This window comes from Panthera pardus, unplaced genomic scaffold (genome assembly GCF_024362965.1).
Source record: "Panthera pardus isolate Hobbes unplaced genomic scaffold, ASM2436296v1 HiC_scaffold_7, whole genome shotgun sequence".
NCBI classification, from domain to species: domain Eukaryota; kingdom Metazoa; phylum Chordata; class Mammalia; order Carnivora; family Felidae; genus Panthera; species Panthera pardus.
The window spans coordinates 17,513,504-17,537,417 of record NW_026527002.1 but is presented as its reverse complement, the minus strand read 5'-3'; the positions used below and the strand labels follow the sequence as shown (position 1 = coordinate 17,537,417).

Sequence of the window (23,914 nt, the reverse complement as noted above, 5' to 3'; positions counted from 1 at the left end):
ACCTTAATGTTATTATGTAACTAATCTGATCCATAGTTTTCTCCTCCATAAGATAGGAGTTGTCCTTTGAGGATAAAATTAGGTAATGTGTGGGAAAATGTTTTAAACTGTATATTGCTACACAAATATAAAGTAGTATTGCATTTCTTTAAAAATTTCAACTTATTTTAAAATACTGTGGCTGTATCACATTGTTACTTTCAGTATTTTGATACTTACTTTCTACCTCCCCCCTATTGCCCCTTGTCCTTGTAATCTTGGTTACTTTTTAGTGATAATGTCTTCCAGTTTAAGTGACCTCAAATAGCTTTGAAAGGAAACATTAAAATGAATACAGGGTGTGTTGGTGGGACTATAAAAATATAAGCATTTTGTGGGACCAGAAAGATAACCATGCAAGCTGAAAACATGTAAGCTATGGTAATAATCAGTGGGGGAAGGGGTGCCTGGGTGGCTCAGTTGGTTAAGTGTCCAATTTTGTCTCAGGTTATGATCTCATGGTTTATGGATTCGAGCTCAGCATCGGACTCTGTGCTAACAGCTCAGAGCCTAGAGCCTGCTTCAGATTCGATGTCTTCCTCTCTCTTCTGCCCCTCCCCACTTGTGCTCTGTATCTCTCTCTCTCTCTCTCTCTCTCTCTCTCTCTCTCTCTCTCTCTCTCTCTCTCACTCTCACTCTCTCCCTCCCTCCCTCCCTCCCTCCCTCCCTCCCTCCCTCAAATATAAGTAAACATTAAAAAAATCAGTGGGGGGAAATTGTAATAATTGTTCTGTGACCTTTAACGATTTCATCAGTCTTTAAAACTTTTTTTTTACTGTGGGTTATAAGTATAGAGAAAGGAAAATGTATAACTCCTATTTAGTACAAGGTAATTTAAAATATTAGAAATATTGAAAGTTAAGTTTTTTTTACAAAAATACAATTTATCTAAAGCATTTTGAACAGTACTTGCCTTGTATGACTTAACGATATGGAGATTAAAAAACATATAGTACTATATGAATTAGAGAAACGTTATGTTTAGTATAGCTTGTGTTGGATATGTTTTATTAGACTCTTTAAATGTGGGCATTTAAAAATAATGGAGTCATAGAATAAAATGGTTCATAGAGTCTTATAAGATCTTTTGAACCATAATGTTTTAGAGCAAAGGTCAGCAAACCTTTTCTATAAAGGGCTTTGCAGGCCAAAAAGAAAAATCAAGGATATTATATAAGTACTTACACCCCAAGAGAAAACAGATTTACACAAATTTTTTATTGATAAGATTCAAAATAACCATAATTGAGTATACATTTTGTAATCCTGGCCTAATGACAATTCTTACAGGTGGAGTAACATTACTCTTCACTGGGTTTCAAAGTTAGTGTTCCCTGTCATCATTTTGACTGCAAATATTCAGCTGTAAAAACTGTCCTTAAACTTGGGAAAATGGGTGCTAGATGGCTTTGGCATGTGAGCGATAGTTGTTGACTGATATTTTAGAATATAAGGGACTTTTGTAATCATCTAGTTGTGAAGTAAGGGTTGTTTCCTAAGGTCACACGGCTGTTTAGTAACATGGTGTCGAACCATAGTGCTCTTTAAAATGTACTACTTCTAATATTCTTAACTAATGTATTATTAACCAGAATACCGTATTTCCTACTTATTTTATAAATGGAAATTCACCTTCTACAAAAACTGTTACCTTATCCCTTCACTTCCCTTACATTGTTTTTCTGCCTTACTTGGATTTTAGCAATACCTCAGATTCTTAAATAATGATGATATTTAAAAATAAACAATATGGTTAAAAATCTTAATGAAAATTTGGGGCACTTAATTTTCCTTTCATCTGTATTGTATTTTTAAGGTGATTTAAATTATTTTTAATTACATATATTGGTAAACTGTACAATTAAAAAATTATTTTTAATATCTATTCATTTTTGAGAGACCGAACGCAAATGGGGGAGGGGCAGAGAGAGGGAAACAGAATCTGAAGCAGGCTCTGCCCGATTTGCAGCTCAAACCTGTGAACCGCGAGATCATGACCTGAGCCAAAGTTGGACACTTAACCGACTGAGCCACCCAGGCGCCCCCGTGAACTATACAATTTTAATAGCCATATACAAATCTTAACTGCAGACATTGTGAACTTTTATTAAGTAGTATTTTAAATACCTACAGGTAATATTTTTGTATCGTCTCCCTTCCACTTCTACCACTGGTAAAATGAAAAGAGCTTTAGCCCACAGAGAACTAAACTGAAATACCAAACATCAGATGCTCAGCACAGAGTAGGTAATGACAGATACAACTTTATGTATCTATGATAAAGTGATTTGACAAAATCACTTTAGAAAGGGCTTAATATAGTCTCTGGATAACTTAATAATGATTAAGTTACAGGCTAGTAATTTATAATACCAGTTTTAACACATTTGGTCAATCTTCATAGGTACACATATGTAATAGAGTGGTTAAGAAACCAGGATCTGAAGTTAGATTATCTAGTTGTGAAACCTGATTAGCCATACACCCAAGCCATGCAGCCCTTGAGCAAATTATTTGACCTCTTTGTGCTTCATTTTCCTAATTTTTAAATTTTTTTAAGTGTTTGTGTTTGAGACAGAGAGAGAGGGACATAGTGCAATTGGAGGAGGGGGTGGAGAGAGAGGGAGGCACAGAGTCTGAAGCAGGCTCCAAGCTTTGAGCTGTTTTAGCACAGAGCCTGATGGGGGGGCTCTAGCTCACAGACTGAGATCATGACCTGAGCTGAAGCTGGACGCTTAACCAACTGGGCCACCCAGGTGCTCCATCATTTTCCTCATCTTTAAAATGAAGCTTGCTGTGAGGCTTATGTTAGTACATTTAAAATGTAATAGTGCTTGGCACATAGTTGTCAACAACTGTTGGTTATAATAATAGTAATTATAAATGTTATGTTTGATTTTCCTTCCAAATTTTAAACAGGTTTAAACAATTAACCGGACTCCCCAGCCTATCAGTTAAATTTAAGGGTCTTTTAGTATAGGTAGGCTTTATCTAATTTACCTCATTTCTTATGCTATAAACAACAAAAGGGAAAATTTCCCATTGAATTGAGCATGTGTATTTTTACAGTGCCTTGTGTAGTCATAGTAGAAAAATTGGTTAAATATCAACACATATGTCCCTGGTCAAGAGGTTATAGTCCTAGTGCGATAATCTTGAGATAATTTCAGGAGTGATGTGTTCAGTTTTTTCCTCTCACTGAACATATGCCTTAATTTTATAACTTGAATACAATATACTTAATACTCTATTCTTAATATTAATCCTTCTGGTTAATGTAGTTACTTGACAAAAAATCAACAACAAAAAAAAAAGAACTACTTTGAGAAAACAAACGCTTTGGGAATTAGTAACCTGTAGTTGTACCTATCCTTATGGTTATTAATATATATTCTTTGTATAGTTTGATAAAATTATATTTTATAAATTAATACATTAAACAGCAAGAGAATTTTAGCTACTGAATTTTCTTTTGAATTTGCATTCTTCCCAACTTCTTATAGGAGTTATGAATTAGTTTACAAAGTTTATAATGAAATTACTTAATGATCTTTCTGTTGTCAAGTTTTCTAACATGTGCCTCTTTTTTCCCCCCCCAGAGGAAATAAAAGCGGAAACTGAAAAACAGAGGTTTGTGGGGTTTCTTTTCTTTAGTAAAAATAATTTGCAAACTTATCAGTCTTGGTTAAAATAGTAATACAGTCATCTATATGTGGCAGATTTTCTGTATGTGATCTTTATGATAAAATTAATAATAAAAAGTTTTTAAGAAATATAAGCAGAAAGATCTCATAAATATAGGAGGGTATTCCTGAAATACCATAAGATACACTTTAAAGTCTTTGTGTAAAGACTTTGATTCATATTTAGAAAGATTACCAAATGATTATTTTATAATTTAAATACTTTTTCAGTGATTAAATAGCTATTTTAATTTCTTTGATTTTCTTGCATTTAGTTACAGCTCTGGCCATTAGCTTTTTACCTGTAGCAAATCATTTCATTTCCCTGGGCTTTGGTTACCCTCATGAAATACGGGAAGATGGAAGATTGTTTAGCAAAATTCCTTTCAAACTGAAATTTTGTGTTTTCATATGAGTTTATCATCAGTACAATCAATGTAATATTCTAATCATACTCTTCTTTTTCCTTTAGTCCTCCTCATGGAGAAGCAAAAGGTGGATCAAGCACCCTTCCACCAGTGAAATCAAAGACAAATTTTATCGAAGCAGACAAGTACTTCTTACCCTTTGAATTGGCATGCCAGTCCAAATGTCCCCGTATAGTTAGTACATCTCTTGATTGTTTACAGGTATGTATAAAATGGCATTATCTAAAAACTATTTAATTTGAATGTGTTTCTAAACATTACCATAATTGGTGGTTCAGACATTTTCCGTGAAAGCCTTGAGTATTCTTTTTGTGGTAAGAGACCAGATGGTTGCTAATATACAAGAGAGACAGAATAATAGTTTCAAAAAGGTGTTTCTAGCTTAAGGGTAACAAAAATCATTAGTTGGCTTAGTGAGACAAATAATCTTAGTGTTTATTTGCTCTTATTTTCCATCAGTGAAATGCAGGAACCATAGTACTTTTAACCTGCTACTGACTTTACATACATCATTATTTGCAATGATTTTACTGAATGCCTGCTGTTTTATATAAAGCAATAGGTTAATATTGACAGTTTAATTATTCACTGCTGGACTTTAGCTCTGATTTTCACGTATGTCAGAAAAATTCCTTAACTCTTTCATCCTGTTTTACTTAAACGTGTGTGTGCACACACACAGGATTCTCTTAAGATATTTGTAAAATTTCCAGATAGAGGGGTCTTTCTCTCTTCAGGTTTTTTCACTGTTTAGGGAATTATATGTATTGAACCAATAATTCAGTGGCTAGGAAAAAACCATATTTATATGATTAGTTTGGGATTTAGATGAAGTTCATTGATATCTAAGGCTTTCCAGGGCTATAATGGATGAAGATTGAACAAATCCATGATTTGTTACAGCCAGTGCATGGAAATTGGGTTTTCTGTATGTTCACAGATCTGATGCAGAAAGAGATTGAATCATTTAAATATGTTGATAGCTTTCACAAAAGCAGTATCAATAATGGTTAGACAGAAAGCAGTAAGCTATTCTGATTCATCAGACCAGATCTAAAGTGTGGCTTTCTCAAAATAGGGCCTGATGGTTTTATTCTGGTTAGTATGTTTCTGTGGTTTTACATGTTTATAGCTAATACACCTTTCTTCAGGAAAAGTTGGTATAGCCTTGGATTTGATTATACTTTAATGTTTTTATGTAAAAAATTTAACATATATTCAATTACATATTATAATTTTAAAGTATATTCAATTAGTATATCTATTAGCTTAATTAGGATCTTTATTTTCTTTCTGCATCTTAGAAACTTATTGCTTATGGGCACTTGACTGGCAATGCTCCAGATAGTACAACACCAGGCAAAAAATTAATTGATAGAATTATTGAAACCATTTGTGGCTGCTTCCAAGGTCCTCAAACAGATGAAGGAGTTCAGCTGCAAATAATAAAGGTAATTGATTATATAGTGAATTTGTCATTCATTGTGTGTGTGTGTGTGTGTGTGTGTGTGTGTGTGTGTATACATTTTAAAGTTTATTTAGTTTGAGAGAGAGAGCCCATGCCAGCAGGGGAGGGACAGAGAGAGAGAGGGAAAAAATCCCAAGCAGGGGCTCAATTCCACAAACCATGAAATCATGGCCTGAGCCGAAATCAAGAGTCAGATGCTCAGCTGACTCAGTCACCGAGGCATCCCTCTATATATTTTTTAAATTAGAAGCCATTTATCTTGGATATATTTGAAAAGGTCATTTTATGTGCTTTCCATCGCTAATAAAGGTCATTTAGTTGCTTTTTAGACCCCATATGAGTGGATTTTGTTGAATGCCAAGAGTTCACTAGTGAACTATATTTCTAGGTCTGTTATTTTGAAGGTCCCAATTTAGGCTTTGGCTCCCAGAGTCTTCCAGAGTATTTTGGTTTCTGGAATGTTTGCCCTACATATTCCGTCTTTTGAGCTTTAGGGTTCGTATGATGGTCCTGTGATCCCTCTAAGTTTCTTGTCTACTTCTGGATCTCTTATAGTCTGCCCTCTAGACCCATGCTTCACCATGTGAACTATTTGTGTATCAGCCTTACTGATTCCCTTGCTGATTCATTTGCTGAACATGCTCAGCCAAACTTTCTTCTGGGTTTGTGCTATAATACACCTGGATGATTAAACTCCTTTAAAGAAAAGTCACTCAGTTGTGTTTTTAGTCTGTTACAAATATTGAAGTCTTAATATGACTGCTAATGGTCATGGTGATATGTTAAGCATCAGTAAAATTTTCTTGTACTTTTGAAATCATTTACATGTATAAAGTGTTTTTCATGTGTAGATAAAGCCCCTCTGAGCCTTTCAGTTTCATAGCTGTAGTCACTTCACAAGTTATTCTAAAAATGCCGTCCAATCAGTTGGCCTGTCATTTGCAATTTATTTATTTATTTTTTAAATTTTTTTAGTGTTTATTTATTTTGAGAGAGACAGAGACAGAATGCGAGTGGGTTAGGGGCAGAGAGAGAGGGAGACACAGAATCCGAAGCAGGCTCCAGGCTCTGAGCCATCAGCACAGAGCCTGACGCAGGGCTCGAACTCACGAGCCATGAGATCATGACCTGAGCCGAAGTCGGATGCTCAACTGACTGAGCCACTCAGGCGCCCCCTGTCATTTGCAACTTAATATCAATCATGGTTTATTTAAAATAAACTCAGTGCTGACTTTGTGTAGTATTGTACAGCATAAAGGACAAAAGAGTCCTTGCTCTTGAGAAATTGCATGTACCCTAATCTGTGAACATTAATACAAAGTTTATTGGGAAATTCACTTAGGATTATTTTAAATGCTTTATTCTAATTTAATCTGATATGTGAATGCTTTATTCTGTTTGTAAACATCTTCACCAACAACAGCAGTACATTTATTTAGTCTGATCTGTGAGAACCATCTCAGAAAAATTTGTAAGTGAATAAGACAGTGGGTACCCTCCAAAGTTGACAGCCTTATTCAACAGATATGTCATATAAAGCATATGTCTTAGAAAGCATATCTGTGTTCTGCTGGACAATTAGTGCTGTGCATTTTAATAGACTAATAGTTTTATAAAAATGAAACTTGAGTGTTGAAACAATTTAATTGTATAGTTTTCTAGTGTTCTGGGTTTGGGAAGATTATTTGGAAATTACTGCCAGTTGATAATACATATTCAAGGTTAGAAATTCGGTTGGGTGTATACTGAAAATTCTGTTCATGTGTACTTGAAAGTGGTAATGGTATCTAAAAGTTTTAATTCTAATATAAAAATACTCATATTTTTGTGCTGAAATGCAGGATGCAGAAAATTGCTTTAACTGTGTCTTTCTTTTTAAAGGCTTTACTTACTGCAGTAACATCACAACACATAGAAATTCATGAAGGAACTGTCCTGCAAGCTGTGAGAACATGTTACAATATCTATCTAGCAAGCAAAAATCTCATCAATCAGACGACAGCCAAAGCTACTCTTACTCAGATGCTAAATGTTATCTTTGCACGCATGGAAAACCAAGCAGTAAGTATTAAAAAACAGAGATTGTAAAGAACACCACAGGTACCAAATATAGAAAAGAATTTAGAGGAAATTATAGTGAAATCTTTGGTACTTGTAGAGAAGAATGTTTTTCATTTACAGTTGTACTTTAGTGAAGATTTGTGGTATTTTGCCTTATTTTGAGGTTAACTGACTTGTTTAACTTTGGAAAAATATATTTTTAGTGGTTGACAAGTAGAATTTGAAAGATATTTATTGTCATCCTCATGGAAGTGTTTATAGATTGATGATACTTTTGTACTCAAGTTTAGTAGATGAGTGTAATGTAGCTATAATGCTACCTGATTTGATCTATTCTGCTGTAAAATATTTAGTCATTGAGTCCTTTCAAAGTAAAATGTGTATCTACATTGATGAAATAAATTTTGGGGGGGCTAAGAGATCAGCTAAAGAATCATTTTATGTATTCTTTTTAATTGTTTAGGTCTACATAATTACATATCAACTTCTAACTTTTTTAAAAACTGATTTTAAACTTCAGATATTACAGAGAGATCCCCTTACCTGTCTTTCTGTAATGCCAGTGTCTTATATAACCATATTATAATACTTGTACATTACTGTTAAATAAACTACAGAGCCTACTTGAATTTCACCAGTTTTCCTACAAATGTCCTTTTTTTTGTTTCAAGTTCCAATCCAGGATCTGACAATGTACTTAGTATGAATTTAGTTGTTATGTCTTAGTCTTCTGCAGTTTGTTGTAATTTCTCAATCTTATCTTTGATCATCTTGATGCTTTTGAGGGATACTTAAACCATTTTTTTTTAAGGTACCTCAGTTTGCTTTGTCTGATGTTTTCTCATGATTAGACTGAGGTTGTCCAGTTTTTGCTAGAATACCTCTGAAGCATTGTTGTGTCCTTTTCAGTGCATTGTATCAGGAGTTCATGATGTTGACATGTCCTATTACTGGTAATGTTAACTTTGATTACTTGGTTAAGGTGGTATCTTCCAGGTTCCTCCACTGTAAAGATCTTGGAGTTACCTTAAAACTGAGTAAATATCCTGTTTCCTTCTTATACTTCCCCATCCCCATTTTAACTATCCTTGTCTTGTTGGCAACATTTATTACTGTGGTGTTTCCCTAATGGTGATTTTCTGTTGATCTCTTCTTCTTTATAAACAAGAGTTATTCTTCTGTATCTATTAAAAGAATTCTTCTTTCCTATATATTTTTCAATTTTTTATTTATATCGGTCTTTACTCATAGATATTCTGTTGGTTATAATTCAGTGCTATTATTTATTTTGTTGCCCAGATTATTCCAGCTTTGGCCTTGTGTACTTTTGACAAGCTCCCATCCTTTTTTGAGCACCTCCTTACTTCCTGTAATCTCAAAATGTTCCAGGCTCATTTTGAATTTTTTCTCCTTCAGCCCTAGAATCAACCACTTCAACAGGGAGTTTTGGCTCCTTCAATTGGAGAATGGTAATTAGAAACCAAAATCTGAGTGCTAGTTGTATTCATTGCTACTGAGATGTTATTGCTTCTAGGCCCTCTCAGCAGATAGAGCTAGGAAAGATGTATCTGTATAGTCCCTCTTTCACCTAACCCCACACCTATATGTCTGTATATTTTTATACTGATACATCTTTCAGTCCAACATGACAGGGTTCATTTCAGCCTTTTCCCTTTACTTATTTGTAACTTCCTGTCTCTAAACAATGAAAAGTATGGCTTTTATTTTCTATGATACAGTGTTTGTTGAGTCCTATTATACACATAAAATAGTTTTAGAATAGTTAACCCATACCACTGTGAGAAGCAAACTTACTAAGTAGATTACAGCATTTATTCTTTTTTTTTTTTAATTTTTTTTTTTAACATTTATTTTTGAGACAGAGACAGAGCATGAACGGGGGAGGGTCAGAGAGAGGGAGACACAGAATCTGAAACAGGCTCCAGGCTCTGAGCTGTCAGCACAGAGCCCAACGCGGGGCTCGAACTCACAGACCGTGAAATCGTGACCTGAGCCAAAGTCGGCCGCTTAACCGACTGAGCCACCCAGGTGCCCCAATTCTTTTAGCCTTATAAAATTCATTCAAACTATTGTTTTCTGAAGTTACTTAGGTTCTTTTTTTTCTCCACACTCTTCATGCCATAATGTTATTCCTTTATACGATTAAATTAATTTATTATTGCTTGTTTTTCCTTTTCTTGGTTAGTTTTAATTGCTTATTTCTTGAGTATGTTAAACAGGACTATGATTTAACACAGCTACACAAAAGGTATACTCAGAGGACTACTCCTTCTTCATCCCTCTGACTCCATTCTTCTTCCCCCTTCTTCCTACCCCTTGGATGTTGCTAATCTCTTTTGTTTCTAGTTTATCCGTCCTGCATTTATGTAACACAAATGAGCAGATACATGTATGATTTCACATATCCTCTTTCTTACATGAGAGGTAGCATACTATAATAGTTATGTATCACTGCATAACAAATCACCCCAAACTTCAGCTGCTTAAAACTTATCATTTAGCTGCTTATCTCTCATAGTTTCTGAAAGGCCAGAATACAGGAGTGGCTTAGCTGGGTGGGTGTGGTTTGGGTTCCACATGAAGTTGTAGTTCCCTGCATGGATCACAGTGTGATCTGGTGCTGCCGTCATTTAAAGGTTTCATTGGGCTAGAGAAGACACTTCCAGTCTTACTCATTTGGCTTTGGTGAAAGGTCTCAGTTCTTTACTGCCTGTTGTCTGGAAAGGCCTGAGTTTTGTGTGGATCTCATAGGGATGCGCACAGCATGGCAGCTGGCTATCTCCAGGGAAGATGATCAGACAGAGAGCAACAAAACAGAAGCTACAGTGTCTACTTTATGATCAGAAGCGGGTACCCAGACCATCCCTGGTACAATGTGGGAGGGGACTTCGCAAGGAAGTGAAAATCAAAAGGAGAAATCATTGGTGACCATCTTAAAGGCTGGCTACCACACATACTATATACATCTCTCTTAGTACTTTGCTCTTTTCACTTAGAAGTATGTCCTGGAAATCATTCCATATTACTTTTTAGAGATCATCTTTTTTGTAGGTGTATGGTACTCTGAGATGTGGTGTAGTCTATTCAGTCACTCTTCTACATATTGACATTGGATCCTTTCTAGTATTTTGAAACTACAAATAGTAGTTGTACTGCTTTTTTTAAAAAAATGAATGCATATAATCTTTTATCACTTATTAATGGCAGAAACATGAGAAAAGTTTTATATGTTTGACTTGTTCAGCAAGTTTTTTTTTTTTTTAATAATTTATTTTTTAATTTACATCCAAGTTAGTTAGCATATAATGCAACAGTGAGTTCAGGAGTGGATTCCTTAAGCCCCTTACCCATTTAGCCCATTCCTCTCCCACAACCCCTCCAGCAACCCTCTGTTTCTTCTCTATATTTAAGTCTCTTATGTTTTGTCCCCTCCCTGGTTTTATATTTTTGCTTCCCTTTCCTTATGTTCATCTGTTGTGTTTCTTAAATTCCCATGAGTGAAGTCATATGATATTTGTCTTTCTCTGACTAATTTCACCTAGCATAATACCCTCTAGTTCCATCCACATAGTTGGAAATGGCAAGATTTCATTCTTTTTGATTGCCTAGTAATACTCCATTGTGTATATGTGTGTGTGTGTGTGTGTGTGTGTGTGTGTGTGTGTGTATACACACACACACACACACACATATATATACACAATGGAGTATTACTCCACATATGTGTGTGTGTGTGTGTGTGTATATGTATATATATATATATACACACACACACACACACATACACAGCACATCTTCTTTATCCATTCATCCGTTGATGGACATTTGGGCTCTTTCCATCCTTTGGCTATTGTTGATAGTGCTGCTATAAAAATTGGTGTGCATGTGCCCCTTTGAAACAGCACACCTGTACCCCTTGGATAAATGCCTAGTAGTGCAATTGCCGGGTCATAGGGTACTTCTATTTTTAATTTCATGAGGAACCTCCATACTGTTTTCCAGAGGGGCTGCACCAGTTTGCCTTCCCACCAGCAGTGCAAAAGAGATCCTCTTTCTCTGCATCCTCACCAATAACTGTTTTTGCCTGAGTTGTTAATGTTACCCATTCTGATAGGTGTGAGGTGGTATCTCGTTGTGGTTTTGATTTGTATTTCCTGGATGATGAGTGATGTTGAGCATTTTTTCATGTGTCAGTTGGCCATCTGGATGTCTTCTTTGGAGAAGTGTCTATTCATGTCTTTTGCCCATGTCTTCACTGGATTGTTTTTTGGGTGTTGAGTTTGGTAAGTTCTTTATAGATTTTGGATACTAACCCTTGATCTGATGTCATTTGCAAATATCTTCTCCCATTCCTTCGGTTGCCTTTTAGTTTTGCTGATTGTTTCCTTTGCTGTGCAGAAGATTTTTTTTTTTTTCAACGTTTTTTTTTTTTTATTTTATTTTTGGGACAGAGAGAGACAGAGCATGAACAGGGGAGGGGCAGAGAGAGAGGGACACACAGAATCGGAAACAGGCTCCAGGCTCCGAGCCATCAGCCCAGAGCCTGACGCGGGGCTCGAACTCACGGACCGCGAGATCGTGACCTGGCTGAAGTCGGACGCTTAACCAACTGCGCCACCCAGGCGCCCCAACTGTGCAGAAGATTTTTATCTTGATGAGGTCCCAATAGTTCATTTTTGCTTTGGTTTCCCTTGCCTCTGGACATGTGTTGAGTAAGAAGTTGCTGCAGCTGAGGTCAGCGAGGTTTTTGCCTGTTTTCTTCTCTAGGATTTTGATGGCTTCCTGTCTTAAGTTTAGGTCTTCAATTCATTTTGAGTTTATTTTTGTGTATGGTATAAGAAAGTGGTCCAGGTTCATTCTTCTGCATGTTGCTGTCCAGTTTTCCCAGCACCACTTGCTGAAGAGACTGTCTTTATTCCATTGGATATTCTTTCCTGCTTTGTCAAAGATTAGTTGGCCATACGTTTGTAGGTCCATTTTTGGGTTCTCTGTTCTGTTCTATTGATCTGAGTGTCTGTTTTTGTGCCAGTACCATACTGTCTTGATGATTACAGCCTTGTAATAACATCTTGAAGTCTGGGATTGTGATGCTTCCAACTTTGGTTATCTTTCTTTCTTTCTTTCTTTCTTTCTTTCTTTCTTTTTAATTAATATAATTTATTGTCAAATTGGCTTCCATACAACACCCAGTGCTCATCCCAACAAGTGCCCTCCTCAATGCCCATCACCCACTTTCCCGTCACCCCCACCCCCCATCAACCCTCGGTTTGTTCTCTGTATTTAAGGGTCTCTTGTGGTTTGCCTCCCTCTCTCTCTGTTTGTAACTATTTTTCCCCCTCCCTTCCCCCATGGTCATCTGTTAAGTTTCCTGAGATCCACATATGAGTGAAAACATATAATATCTGTCTTTCTCTGACTGACTTATTTCACTTAGCATAATACCCTCCAGTTCCATCCATCCTGCTGCAAATGGCAGGATTTCATTCTTTCTCATTGCCAAGTAGTATTCCATTGTATATATCATTTGGTTTTCTTTTTCAAGATTGCTTTGGCTATTCGGGGTCTCCTCTGGTTCCATACAAATTTTAAGATTGTTTGTTCTAGCTCTGTGAAGAATGCTGGTGTTATTTTGATAGGGATTGCAACAAGTTTTTATTATATTACTTATGTTTCTAGCACTGTTCTCAGTTTCAGTTGTAGTGATGGGCAAAACCAACTTGACTACTACCTTGAAAGATCTTAAAAACTGTGGGGCATAGAAGGGAAAGATGAACCTTAAACAGATAATCACACAAATAAATATATAACTGAATTTTGATAAAAGCTGTGAATATGTTTCATGTCATGAAGGGTATTTAGTTCTGTGCTATGTAAAATTATAGGAAAAAAAAGACAGGAGAGAGAGAAAAAAAAGTGGGGAGCAGACTGATTTAACTTGAACATTTGCTAAAATATTGTAAGCTAGAAGTCTAATTCACTTACATATACCATTAATAACCTTTCCCTTCCCCCTACTCATATAAAACTTTCTATAAAATGTTTAGGTCTAAAATATTTTCAAAGGAGAAAATGCTAATTTCTTTCTATAGAACAGTGTTTTTTTGCCCCTGAGGCCACACTTGAGTCTCTTGATTATCATGACTGGGACGGGGAGGCTGTTACTGGCACATAGCAGGTAGAGGATAGGGACGTTGCTAAACACCCTGCAGTATACCACACAGTACCCTTCCACAACAAAAACTATCTCACCTAAAATGTCAATAGTACTGATGTTGAGAAACCCATCTAGAAACTAGGGAAGTGTATAGAAAATGTTTAAAGGTTTATTTTCATGCAATAACACTGCTTTTTTTTTTTTTAAGGATATTTCTAGAGTTATAGAAACGCTAGAATAAATAGAACTAGAATTGGACACCATGCTTGTAGGTGATTCCAAAGCATGTGCTTGTTTCACTAAACCACATTGCCCGTCTGTTGAAGCTTAGCCTGAGGGTGGGATTGGATTGCAAGTCATAGGTTCTTCACTGCTACTTTGGAAATTGACTTTCTCATGAATGGGCTAAAGTATCAGTCTGAAAATTCTGTTCTGATTCCAGCTGTGCAAATAGTCATGTGCATCATTTTCTTTATCTGTAAAACGTGGATTTAGACATGTTTATTATAAGGAATTTTGGCATTGGCACTTTGGGCATTAAAGTCTTTTAGTTTAAATATATTTTATACATTCATATAACTAGTTCTGGTGTTTCCACATAAAATGGAATATTACTAAGGAATATGAAATGTTCTTATTTGACAGAGTATTTACCATTATGGAAATTAATTCTGTGAGAATCATTCTTTTTTCATATATATATAAAATTTATTTATTTATTGAGAGAGAGAGAGAGAGACAGAGTGTGCACAAACTGGGGAGGGGCAGAGAGAGAGGGAGAGAGACTCTCAAGCAGGCTGCATGTTGCCAGTGCAGAGCCCAACTGAGAGTGCTCGAACTCCTGAACTCTGAGATCAAGACCTGAGCCAAAATCAAGAGTTGGATGCTGAACTGACAGCCATCGAAGCATCCTGTGAGAATCATTCTTATTCTTCGGTTATGAGGACCAAAAGAGTTGTATCTGAAAGCAATAAAGTGCTAAAAAATGAAACTCTGTGATTCTGTTTGTTACTGGTTTAGCATCTTACAAGTAAGCCAGTTTTACAGGTGGTATTCTATATATAATAATGACAGGTCTCTTAAAATAAACATTTGTTGATATGATTTTTTCATCCTTATTAAGATGACTGGACAGAGACATTTAAGTACTCATTGTGATTTTATTTATTATATGTAATTTTATTATTTTTACTTAAATGACATTTGACAATGTGACATAAGAACATGTTACAGAAGAGTATACACTGAAAATTCCCTCTGACCCTTGTTTCTAATTTGGTCATTTCCTAACCCCCCCCCCCCCCCCATAAGTAACCATTATCATTGACTATTTTCTTGTGTATCTAGATTTCATTTGTTTATGTATGTATAAGTAAAATGAGTGTGTGTTTTATTTCCCCATCCACTTTTTCCCTCCCTTAGTGAAATTTTGATTTTAGGAAAATCCACTGTTTGCATTAATCCAATTATTATTCTGAGACTATTAAAATTTATTTCAGTTTTGTAAATTTTGCTTAGGTTATACAGTCACATGATTCAAACACCAAAAATAGTGAAGAGAAGATATGTACTGAAAGACTTTCATCTCTGTTTTTATGTACCAATTTCCGTCCCTCTAAGAAGTAACCACTATTACTTGTTCTTGTGTGTTTTTAGTATATTTTATGTTCTTTGCTTCTGATGGACTACAATTTCTAATCCCAGAGACAAAATGACACCTTTATATAAAGGATTTATAGTTGAGCATAACATTATCCTTCCAAATTTTGAACAACTTACTTTACTAATATGGGAAATTATTTCTTTCTAGTTGCAGGAAGCCAAACAAATGGAAAAAGAAAGGCATCGGCAGCATCATCATCTGTTGCAGTCTCCAGTAAGCCATCATGAGCCTGAATCACCTCAACTTAGATATTTGCCACCTCAAACTGTTGATCATATGACCCAAGAACATGAAGGGGACCTTGATTCCCATACAAATGATGTGGATAAAAGCCTTCAGGATGACACAGAACCCGAAAATGGATCTGATATTTCCAGTGCAGAAAATGAACAGACTGAAGCTGATCAGGCAACTGCAGCTGAAAGTAATCTTTTTGAGAAGGGGTTGTGGGACGTGTTAAGGGAAGAGTGTAGGCATGCTGTTTGGGAAAGAAATGTGGAAAGGGTAATGTGATTTAATGGATAGCAGACACATGGTGGTTAGTTGTGGATGTTTTCCATCCTAGGTAGTGAATTTAATTGACTTCAAAATACAAGATATCTATTAAGAATACTATGCATTCACTGGCATCTCATGAGCAGTACAATTTACAGACTTGTTTTGGAGGAGATACATGTTACTAAAGGGGGTCTTGAATGTTTGTTACCACATCATATAGGAACTTCACTTTTCTTAAAACAGTTTCACAACAAACAAAAGATCTGTTTATAAGATTTTCCAGAATGTGACTGCAAGTTTTAGGGCATCAGTGTGTTACTGGTTCAGAAAATACTATTGTCTAAAAGTACTGAAATTAAGTATAAAAATAGAGTAACCACCTAACATACAAAAATATTTTTATATCCTGATGTATAGTAAGCCCTAAAATTGAGATGTTCTCTGATAGTATTTTTCTGAGTAAATTTATTTGTAAGAGAAAGGTTACAAGGGGTACCTGGATGGCTCAGTCAATTGAGCATTCAACTCTTGATTTTGGCCCAGGTCATGATCTCCTGATTTGTGAGCTCTAGCCCTGTGTCAGGCTCCACACTGATAGCACAGAGCCTGCTTGGAATTTATTTATTTTACTAATTTGTTTCTCTAAAAATAATCACATGAAGTCATTTTTTTTTTTCCTCCCAGACATTATTTTCAGCTTTAGCTAGTTTATAAAACTGCTAGGGAGTTTTGTTGTTCCCTTTGTTTCTTATTAACTTCCATCAAAAAATGATGGAAATTCTGTTGCCTGTTTACTATGTTTGCATGGAAGTGGGATGGTTAGGTCTTAGTTACAGTTCATCTGAATTCTGTATTTTTCTTTGAGAAAAGACTTCTGTAATATATTTTCAGCCGTTGATTTTTTTCTACCACATCTTTTTTATAATGTAATAGTGGGATGAACATCAGCAGTGGCATGATTAGATGCCTTTTTAATGCTTTTAATAGTGCTTTACTCTTTATTTTAAAAGGGGTAATTTTGGGGTGCCTGGGTGACTTAGTTAAGCGTACAACTCTGGATTTCAGCTCAGGTCGTGATCTTGCAGTTTGTGAGATCAAGCCCCACATTGGGCTCTTGGCTGACAGCATGGAGCCTCCTTGGGATTTTCTCTTTTCCCATTCCTTCCCCCATCCCTCCCTGCCTCTCTCTCTCTCTCTCTCAAAATAAACAAACGTTTTTTAAAAAGGGATAATTTTGATAAATCTAAGCATTCACAGTACCCAAGCTAATAGTAAATCTATGCTGCTTATATGATTTACATTTTTCTAGCCAGCTCTTGCCAGATTTCACCTACTTTTACTGTGAGCTTGTAAGAGGCTGATTCAAAGGACTGATCTCTAATAAAGCTGGGACTTTATTTCTTCATTTCTTCATGCATTCAGCAAATATTTATTTAGCATACTGTATCCTAGGCACTATGTGGCACTTGAGGTTAAAAAGCTGATAGAGATAAAGACATTGTTCTAAGGGTGCCCATGGTTTGCCTGGATGGTCAGGCATATATAAATGAGGTATAATGTGATAAGTATCCTGAAAGTGACCTGCACAAGGTAATTCTGCTGAGGAGAGTTAAATAATACCTTTATAGAGAAAGTAATGATGTTTTGGTTGAATCTTGGTGGATAGGAGTTGAAATTGGCTGGCTAGAAAATTTAGGAAATTTTGTGACAGAAAAAGTAACATGGGCTGAGACTCAAGGAATGGAAGCATCTACTGTGTGCAAGTCACCTTGTAGGATACAGAATTATAAATAAGACATAATTTGCTGTGGTAGAGTCATGATTATTTTGGCCCTGTAGGTGTTTTTCTCCCAACAGCTGATAAAAATGAAAATTCTGCCTGAGAACCATTGATTAAGAGAGCTCTAGAGTTTGCTTTGAATTACATCTCTGTCACTTATTAGTTATGTGACTTTGGACATAATAGTTAACTTCTCTAATGATTTCCTATGTGTAATAAATACCGCTATTTCTGTCAGATAATTTGAGTGAGAACTGACTCATGATTCACTATTTTGTACACAAATTAGTGACTGCATATTTAGTTTTGTTGAAACTAACTTTCAGACTCTAGATAATTTTAGGCAGCTAGAGGACAGAAATACAAAGCTTAAGGATGGCAGAAAAATTATCTGTCAAAACATCTTATATGTTTTTACTCCACCGAAGAATCTTGTGTTATTACCGTATTTAGATTTTTTATAAAATAAGTGTACTGATTGGTATGCTTCTTTATCAGATTTCCCCTTGTGCCATTCAGTATTCTGTAGAGTGTAGCAAACAGTAGATTAGGAGCAGTGAACAATAGGGAGGACAGGTTTCTGGAGGGCAGTGTGAGTTGGGATGAGGGTGTTAGCAGCACTATCAGCTAATGTGCAGTCTGATGCTGTTTGGAGTAGGGCAGAACAGGGTCCTTGATCCCAAAGCATCCAAAAATGTTAATTGAGCCTTCCTGAGGTATTTGCAACATTTCAAAAAAACCAGTAGAAATCCTATTTTTATCTGCAAGCTAACTCTGGAATGTCAAGGTTTATCAGTTTCTCTTAAGCTGTTCAGAAGTTCTGTTGGGCATATATGTCTGTTTGATTGTGAAATTGGAGAATGAATCCTTTTTTATTTATTAAATTTAGTTTTACCTTGGGTATGTAGATTGGTTTGGGGAAGAAACAGTAAGGAAGGGCTGGAATGCACTGTTGGAGGCCCACATGGCCCTGTCTCTTTGTCTTCACAGACTTCACAAATACAAAGGCACATTATTGATAAACGGAATTGATCAATGCAGGCTTTAGTTACATTTAATATATTACTTGATAAGTATGTCAGACATGTTAGAAATTTTTCATTCAAAATACTTTAAATGTTTAGCTTCTGAAGGAATAATCTAGAAAATTTGCTTAAGTTGAATGAGCATTTAATAGTTTGTCAAATGAATCATTTTTGAAATTGACTTAAATTGATAAAATATTGTAAATTTGGTATAGTTATGAATTCTGAATGTTTAACTTGTAATTGCTTCTAGTTTCATGTTATCCATTGGATTTTCTTTTATTCTTAATTTTTTAGCAAAGTTTTTAATTTTAAATGTTTGGTAAAAGTTTCCAAAAAATTCAAATAATGTTTTCTTGGATTTTTATTTTTTAAAGCATTATCTAAAAATGACATATTATATGATGGAGAAAACCATGACTGTGAGGAAAAGCCACAAGACATTGTACAGAGCATTGTAGAAGAAATGGTGAACATCGTTGTTGGAGGTAGTGTGTTTCACTCAAAATTAGTTTATTCTTTGATATTTCATCTAACTATGGAGACTATTTATATGTGGAACAAAAAGGGCAAATATATAAGCTCTTTCTCAAATTAGAGTGTGTGTATAGAAAAAAATATCTAAATGTTTTTAATTATCAAAGAATTAACTCTCTTTTTCTCTAGGTTCAGTTACGGTCTTTTATAAAAATCCGTTATTCCCCCTCCCCATTGAAAAAAAGTTGATGCCATTACATTGTTTTGTTTTTGTGTTTTGATGGTAGAGATATATTCTTTACACTCCTAAATGCATGAAACTTGATAAAGAAAATATTTAAATTGATTCAGTTTTGAGTATTTCATGTCTTTTTTTGAAAAAAATTAGGCTTTCTTATACCTTTATTGTCACAACCAAGGTATAATTGATACAGGGGCAGGTCATATCTTATGGATATATCTTTGTAATACTATAAAGATGTTTTATTACAGTTTGTTAGGATTTTATCTCCCATTTTCCATAAATAGTATTATTTATAGATAGGATTAGATTTGAGACTAATCCACTGAAACTTATTTAATTCATGGTATCTTGCCCAGGATTAAGCATAGAACCTTGCTACATAGACTTCTACATATATGATTAAATGTACGTACAGTATGGCTCTTGAATGAGAATAATACTGTTTCAGCCATACTAACTCCCTTTTATATTACCATTCTTTGTAAGAATATCTTTTCTCCTTTAATGAAACACTAGAACCAGGCATTCATCAGATTGCCTTCTTGTTTTTTCATCTTTTCATTCAGCAAATACTAAGGAAGTACGTACAGTTGTGTGGCACTGTAGGAGGATACAAAAGTTAATCCAAGATAGACCATGCTCTGGAAGAAGGGGGTTCTGGAATGTATGTATGTAAGACTAATACAAGGTATAAAGTGATAAGTGCCGTTAGAAAGAAATAGCTAACATCCTATTAAAATTTTGTAAAAAGTGATTATTTCTAAAATGATCCGGGAGGACTTCATGTAGGTGATGACACTTGAACTTAGACTCTATGGATTCACACAAGTTTGGGGAATGGTATTTGATGTATTGGAAACTCTGTTAGTTCAGATTTAGAGGAGAGGATGGTTTGGGAATTGGCAGGTGGTAGTTTGGCTGAAGTATAGAGTATGTGATGTCATACAATAGAAACTAAGGTTAAAGAGATTTTTTTTTTAATGTTTATTTTTGAGAGAGAGTGTGAGCTGGGTGGAGGGGCTGGGGGGGAGGGGAGGGGAGGTGCAGAGAGACAGGGAGACACAGAATCTGAGGCAGGCTCCAGGCTTTGAGCTGTTAGTGCAGAGCCCGATGCAGAGCTTGAACTCATAAACACCATGAGTTCATGACCTGAGCTCAAGTCAGACGTTCAGCTGACTGAACCCCCCAGGCGCTCCTCTTTGTTTTTTTTTTAAGGGGGCAGGGAAGAGAGGGAGAGGGGGAACTTTAAGTAGGCTCTACACTGTCAGCGCATAGCCTGAGTGGGTGTGGGGCTCAAACTTGCGAACCATGAGATCATGACCTGAGCTGAAATCAAGAGTTGGACACTTAACTGACTGAGCCACCCAGGCACCCCTAAGGTTAAAGAAATCTTAAGCTTACTAATTAAAAGTTTAGGATTTTAGACTTTATTCTATCACAAAATGAGTTACCATTATGAATTTTTTAACTAATAGATGGAATGATTAGAATTATTCTGTTAGAAGAAGGAAGTGCGGAAGTACAAAGTACAATAGGAGACCAGTGCAGTAATGGAATCCTCAGCAGGACAGAAACAGTGGAAATGAAGAAAATGTGAATGAGAAGTGAGATATCGAATGTTGAATCAAGTAGGCTTTGCAACTGGGGTGCCTGGGTGGCTCAAGTTGGTTACTTGTCCAACTGTTGATCTCAGCTCAGGTCATGATCTCATGGTTCGTGGGATTGAGCCCTGCGTCAGACTCTGCATTGACAGCGCAGAGCCTGCTTGGGATTCATTCGTTCATTCATTCAATCTCTCTCTCTCTCTCTCTCTCTCTCTCTCTCTCTGTCTCTGTCTCTGTCTCTTTTTCTCTTTCTCTGTCTTCCCCCTCCCCTGCTGGCTCTCTCTCAATATAAATAAATAAACTTAAAATAAATCATTAAAAAAAAGACCTTGCAACTGATTAAATACCTTGCTGAAAAAGAAATTATAAGGTATGTTAAAGACCCCAAGAATATCTCAAGGTTTTGTGATTTACTAGAGGGACTCATAGGACTCCTCATATAATTATAATCACCACTAAAATTTTTACCGTGTAAGAGTACGATACAAAATCATCAAAGGGAAAAGACGTGGGGCAATGTCTGAAGGAAATCAGGTGCTTACTTCCAAGAGCCCTCTCCCTGTAAAGTCACACAGGAAGCGCTTAATTCCTCCACATCAGATTGTAGGTGTTGGCTACCAGAGTAGCTCATTAGACTCAGTGCCCAAAGTTTTGTTGGCACCCTCTACTTGCATGTACCCAAATTTCAGATTTCCAGAAGGAAAGCTGTATTTAGCATAAACCACATTATTTGTACAGTTTAGGCACAGTAAGCCACTCCTACTAGGTCTGGGAATAGTGCAAACTCTTCCAAAATGTAGTTCCAGGTGCCAGCCAAGGACCAACCTTGCAAGCAGTCTTGGGCCTGCTATGTTAACTCATCTCTGCTTCGGTGGTATCCCAGTTTCTGAGTCTAAATGGGTAGGTGGATGGTTGTGGAATTGGTAGAATTAAATTATGTTGGAGGAAAAGTTGGCTTGGGAGAAAAAATTACTAATTTTTTAGTGCACCATCCATGTAGAAATTTTATGATACACATAATAGAAATCTAGAAATCTGGCCTAAGATATCAAGACAGGTGCTATAGATGGGAGTCATTTTGTTATAAAGTAGTAGTTAAAGCCATAAAATCATTGAATGGGCAAGTATAGAGACTAAAGAAGAGGCCATGCTCCTGGGAAGTCCGAATTTAAAAACAAAAACCCTTGTAAACTTAGGGAAGAAAGAGCATTATGTGCCCATGCGTTCTTTAGAAGTTTAGTAATACATGTTAGGGGATGGCGAATTATGTTCCATGAGCTAAATTTAGCCCATTGCCTATTTTTGTAAATATTGCTTTTTTAGAACACATGCTTATTTATGTATTGCCTACAGTGGCTGTCTTTGCACCAGGGACCATATGGCCTGCAAAGCCTAAAATGTTTACTAACTGGCCCTTTGCAAAAAACTCTTTACCAGTCTTGAATACATATCAATACAGAGTGTGAAGTGAAATTTCTTTGATTTTTCTGCAACTTTTTACTTAGAACATTTTCATACCTAGAGAAAAATCCAAAGAACAATGCAATGAACACCTGTATGCCCTTTCTCTGGATTCACTAGTTGTTAAAAATTTTGATACATTCATTTTATGTGTGTTTAAATAGACCTACACACATACGTGTATGTAAATGTGTGTGTTTTGCTTGCCTTTGCTGAACCATTTAAAGATGGGTTATATATATCCTGATGCTTTACTCTCTTACTTCAGCATATCTTTTCTAAGAATAAAGGCATTCTCATACATAACCATAATTCGTTTTCGCACCTAAGAAAATTAACACTATTTCAAGGATATCTAATATAAATACTACATTTTATAATGTTCCCAAATTCCCAAATCGTCTCTCTTATATCCTTTTTTTCCTTTTCCTTTTTAAGTACAGGGCCCAATCTGGGTACGCTCACTGCATTTGATTGTGTCTCTTTGGTCTCATTAGTTTAGAACAAGTTCTCTTGTCTTTCCCCCCATCTTTCATAACACTTACCTTTTGTTAAAGAGTATGAAATTGTCTTGTCGAATGTTACATATTTTGAGTTGATAGGGTAGTTTCCTGATTTAGAGTAAATGTATTTGGCAAGAATACTGCATAGGTAATGTTGGTACTTCTTATTACATCATGTTATGTTAATTGATACATAACAAGTTACCCATATTAATGATGATGTTTGATCACTTGGTTAATGGTGAGCACTAGGTCTCTTCATTGTAAGGGAGCATTTTTCCCTTTATAACTATAGTTGACCATTCAATAATGAACTGCATGAGTGCACTATATGTGGATTTTTTTCCATAAATACAGTACTATGAATGTATTTTTCTTCTTTTTTTAATGTTTATTTATTTTTGAGAGAGAGAGAACAAGCAGGGGAGGGGCAGAGAGAGAGAGAGAGAGAGAGAGAAGATCCTAAGTGGGCTCTGCACTGACAGCACAGAGCCTGATGGAGGGCTTGAACTCACAAACCATGAGATGATGACCTGAGCTGAAGTCGGACACTCAGCCAGGTACCCCATCTTTCTTTTTAAGTGGGCTTCACACCCAGTGCGAGCCTTGAACTCACGACCCTGAGATCAAGACCTGAGCTGAGTTGAAGAGTCCAGCACCTACTCAGCCACCCAGGCGCCTTTGTATTTTCTCTTTCTTAATGATTTTCTTTATATTTTTTCTAGTTTACTTGATTGTAAGAATACAATATATAATACATGTAATATACAAAATATGTGTTTATCGACTGTTTATGTTATCAGTA

At 35.9% G+C, this 23,914-nt stretch overlaps 1 protein-coding gene across 5 annotated transcripts in view; it reads left to right on the top strand.

The window, feature by feature from the left end:
* ARFGEF1 (ADP ribosylation factor guanine nucleotide exchange factor 1) overlaps nucleotides 1-23,914 on the top strand; it is a 149,216-nt gene that overhangs the window by 48,254 nt on the left and 77,048 nt on the right. For 4 of the 5 annotated variants that reach the window (XM_019453203.2, XM_053896614.1, XM_053896613.1 and 1 more), the window contains exons 2-7: nucleotides 3,639-3,669; nucleotides 4,195-4,351; nucleotides 5,455-5,601; nucleotides 7,500-7,679; nucleotides 15,665-15,941; nucleotides 19,198-19,308. In XM_019453203.2, coding sequence (XP_019308748.2) covers nucleotides 3,639-3,669; nucleotides 4,195-4,351; nucleotides 5,455-5,601; nucleotides 7,500-7,679; nucleotides 15,665-15,941; nucleotides 19,198-19,308 — 903 coding nt within the window. Of the gene's footprint in view, nucleotides 1-3,638; nucleotides 3,670-4,194; nucleotides 4,352-5,454; nucleotides 5,602-7,499; nucleotides 7,680-15,664; nucleotides 15,942-19,197; nucleotides 19,309-20,107; nucleotides 20,206-23,914 lie in introns of those variants that run through there. The other variant, XM_019453205.2, reaches the window with a different exon arrangement.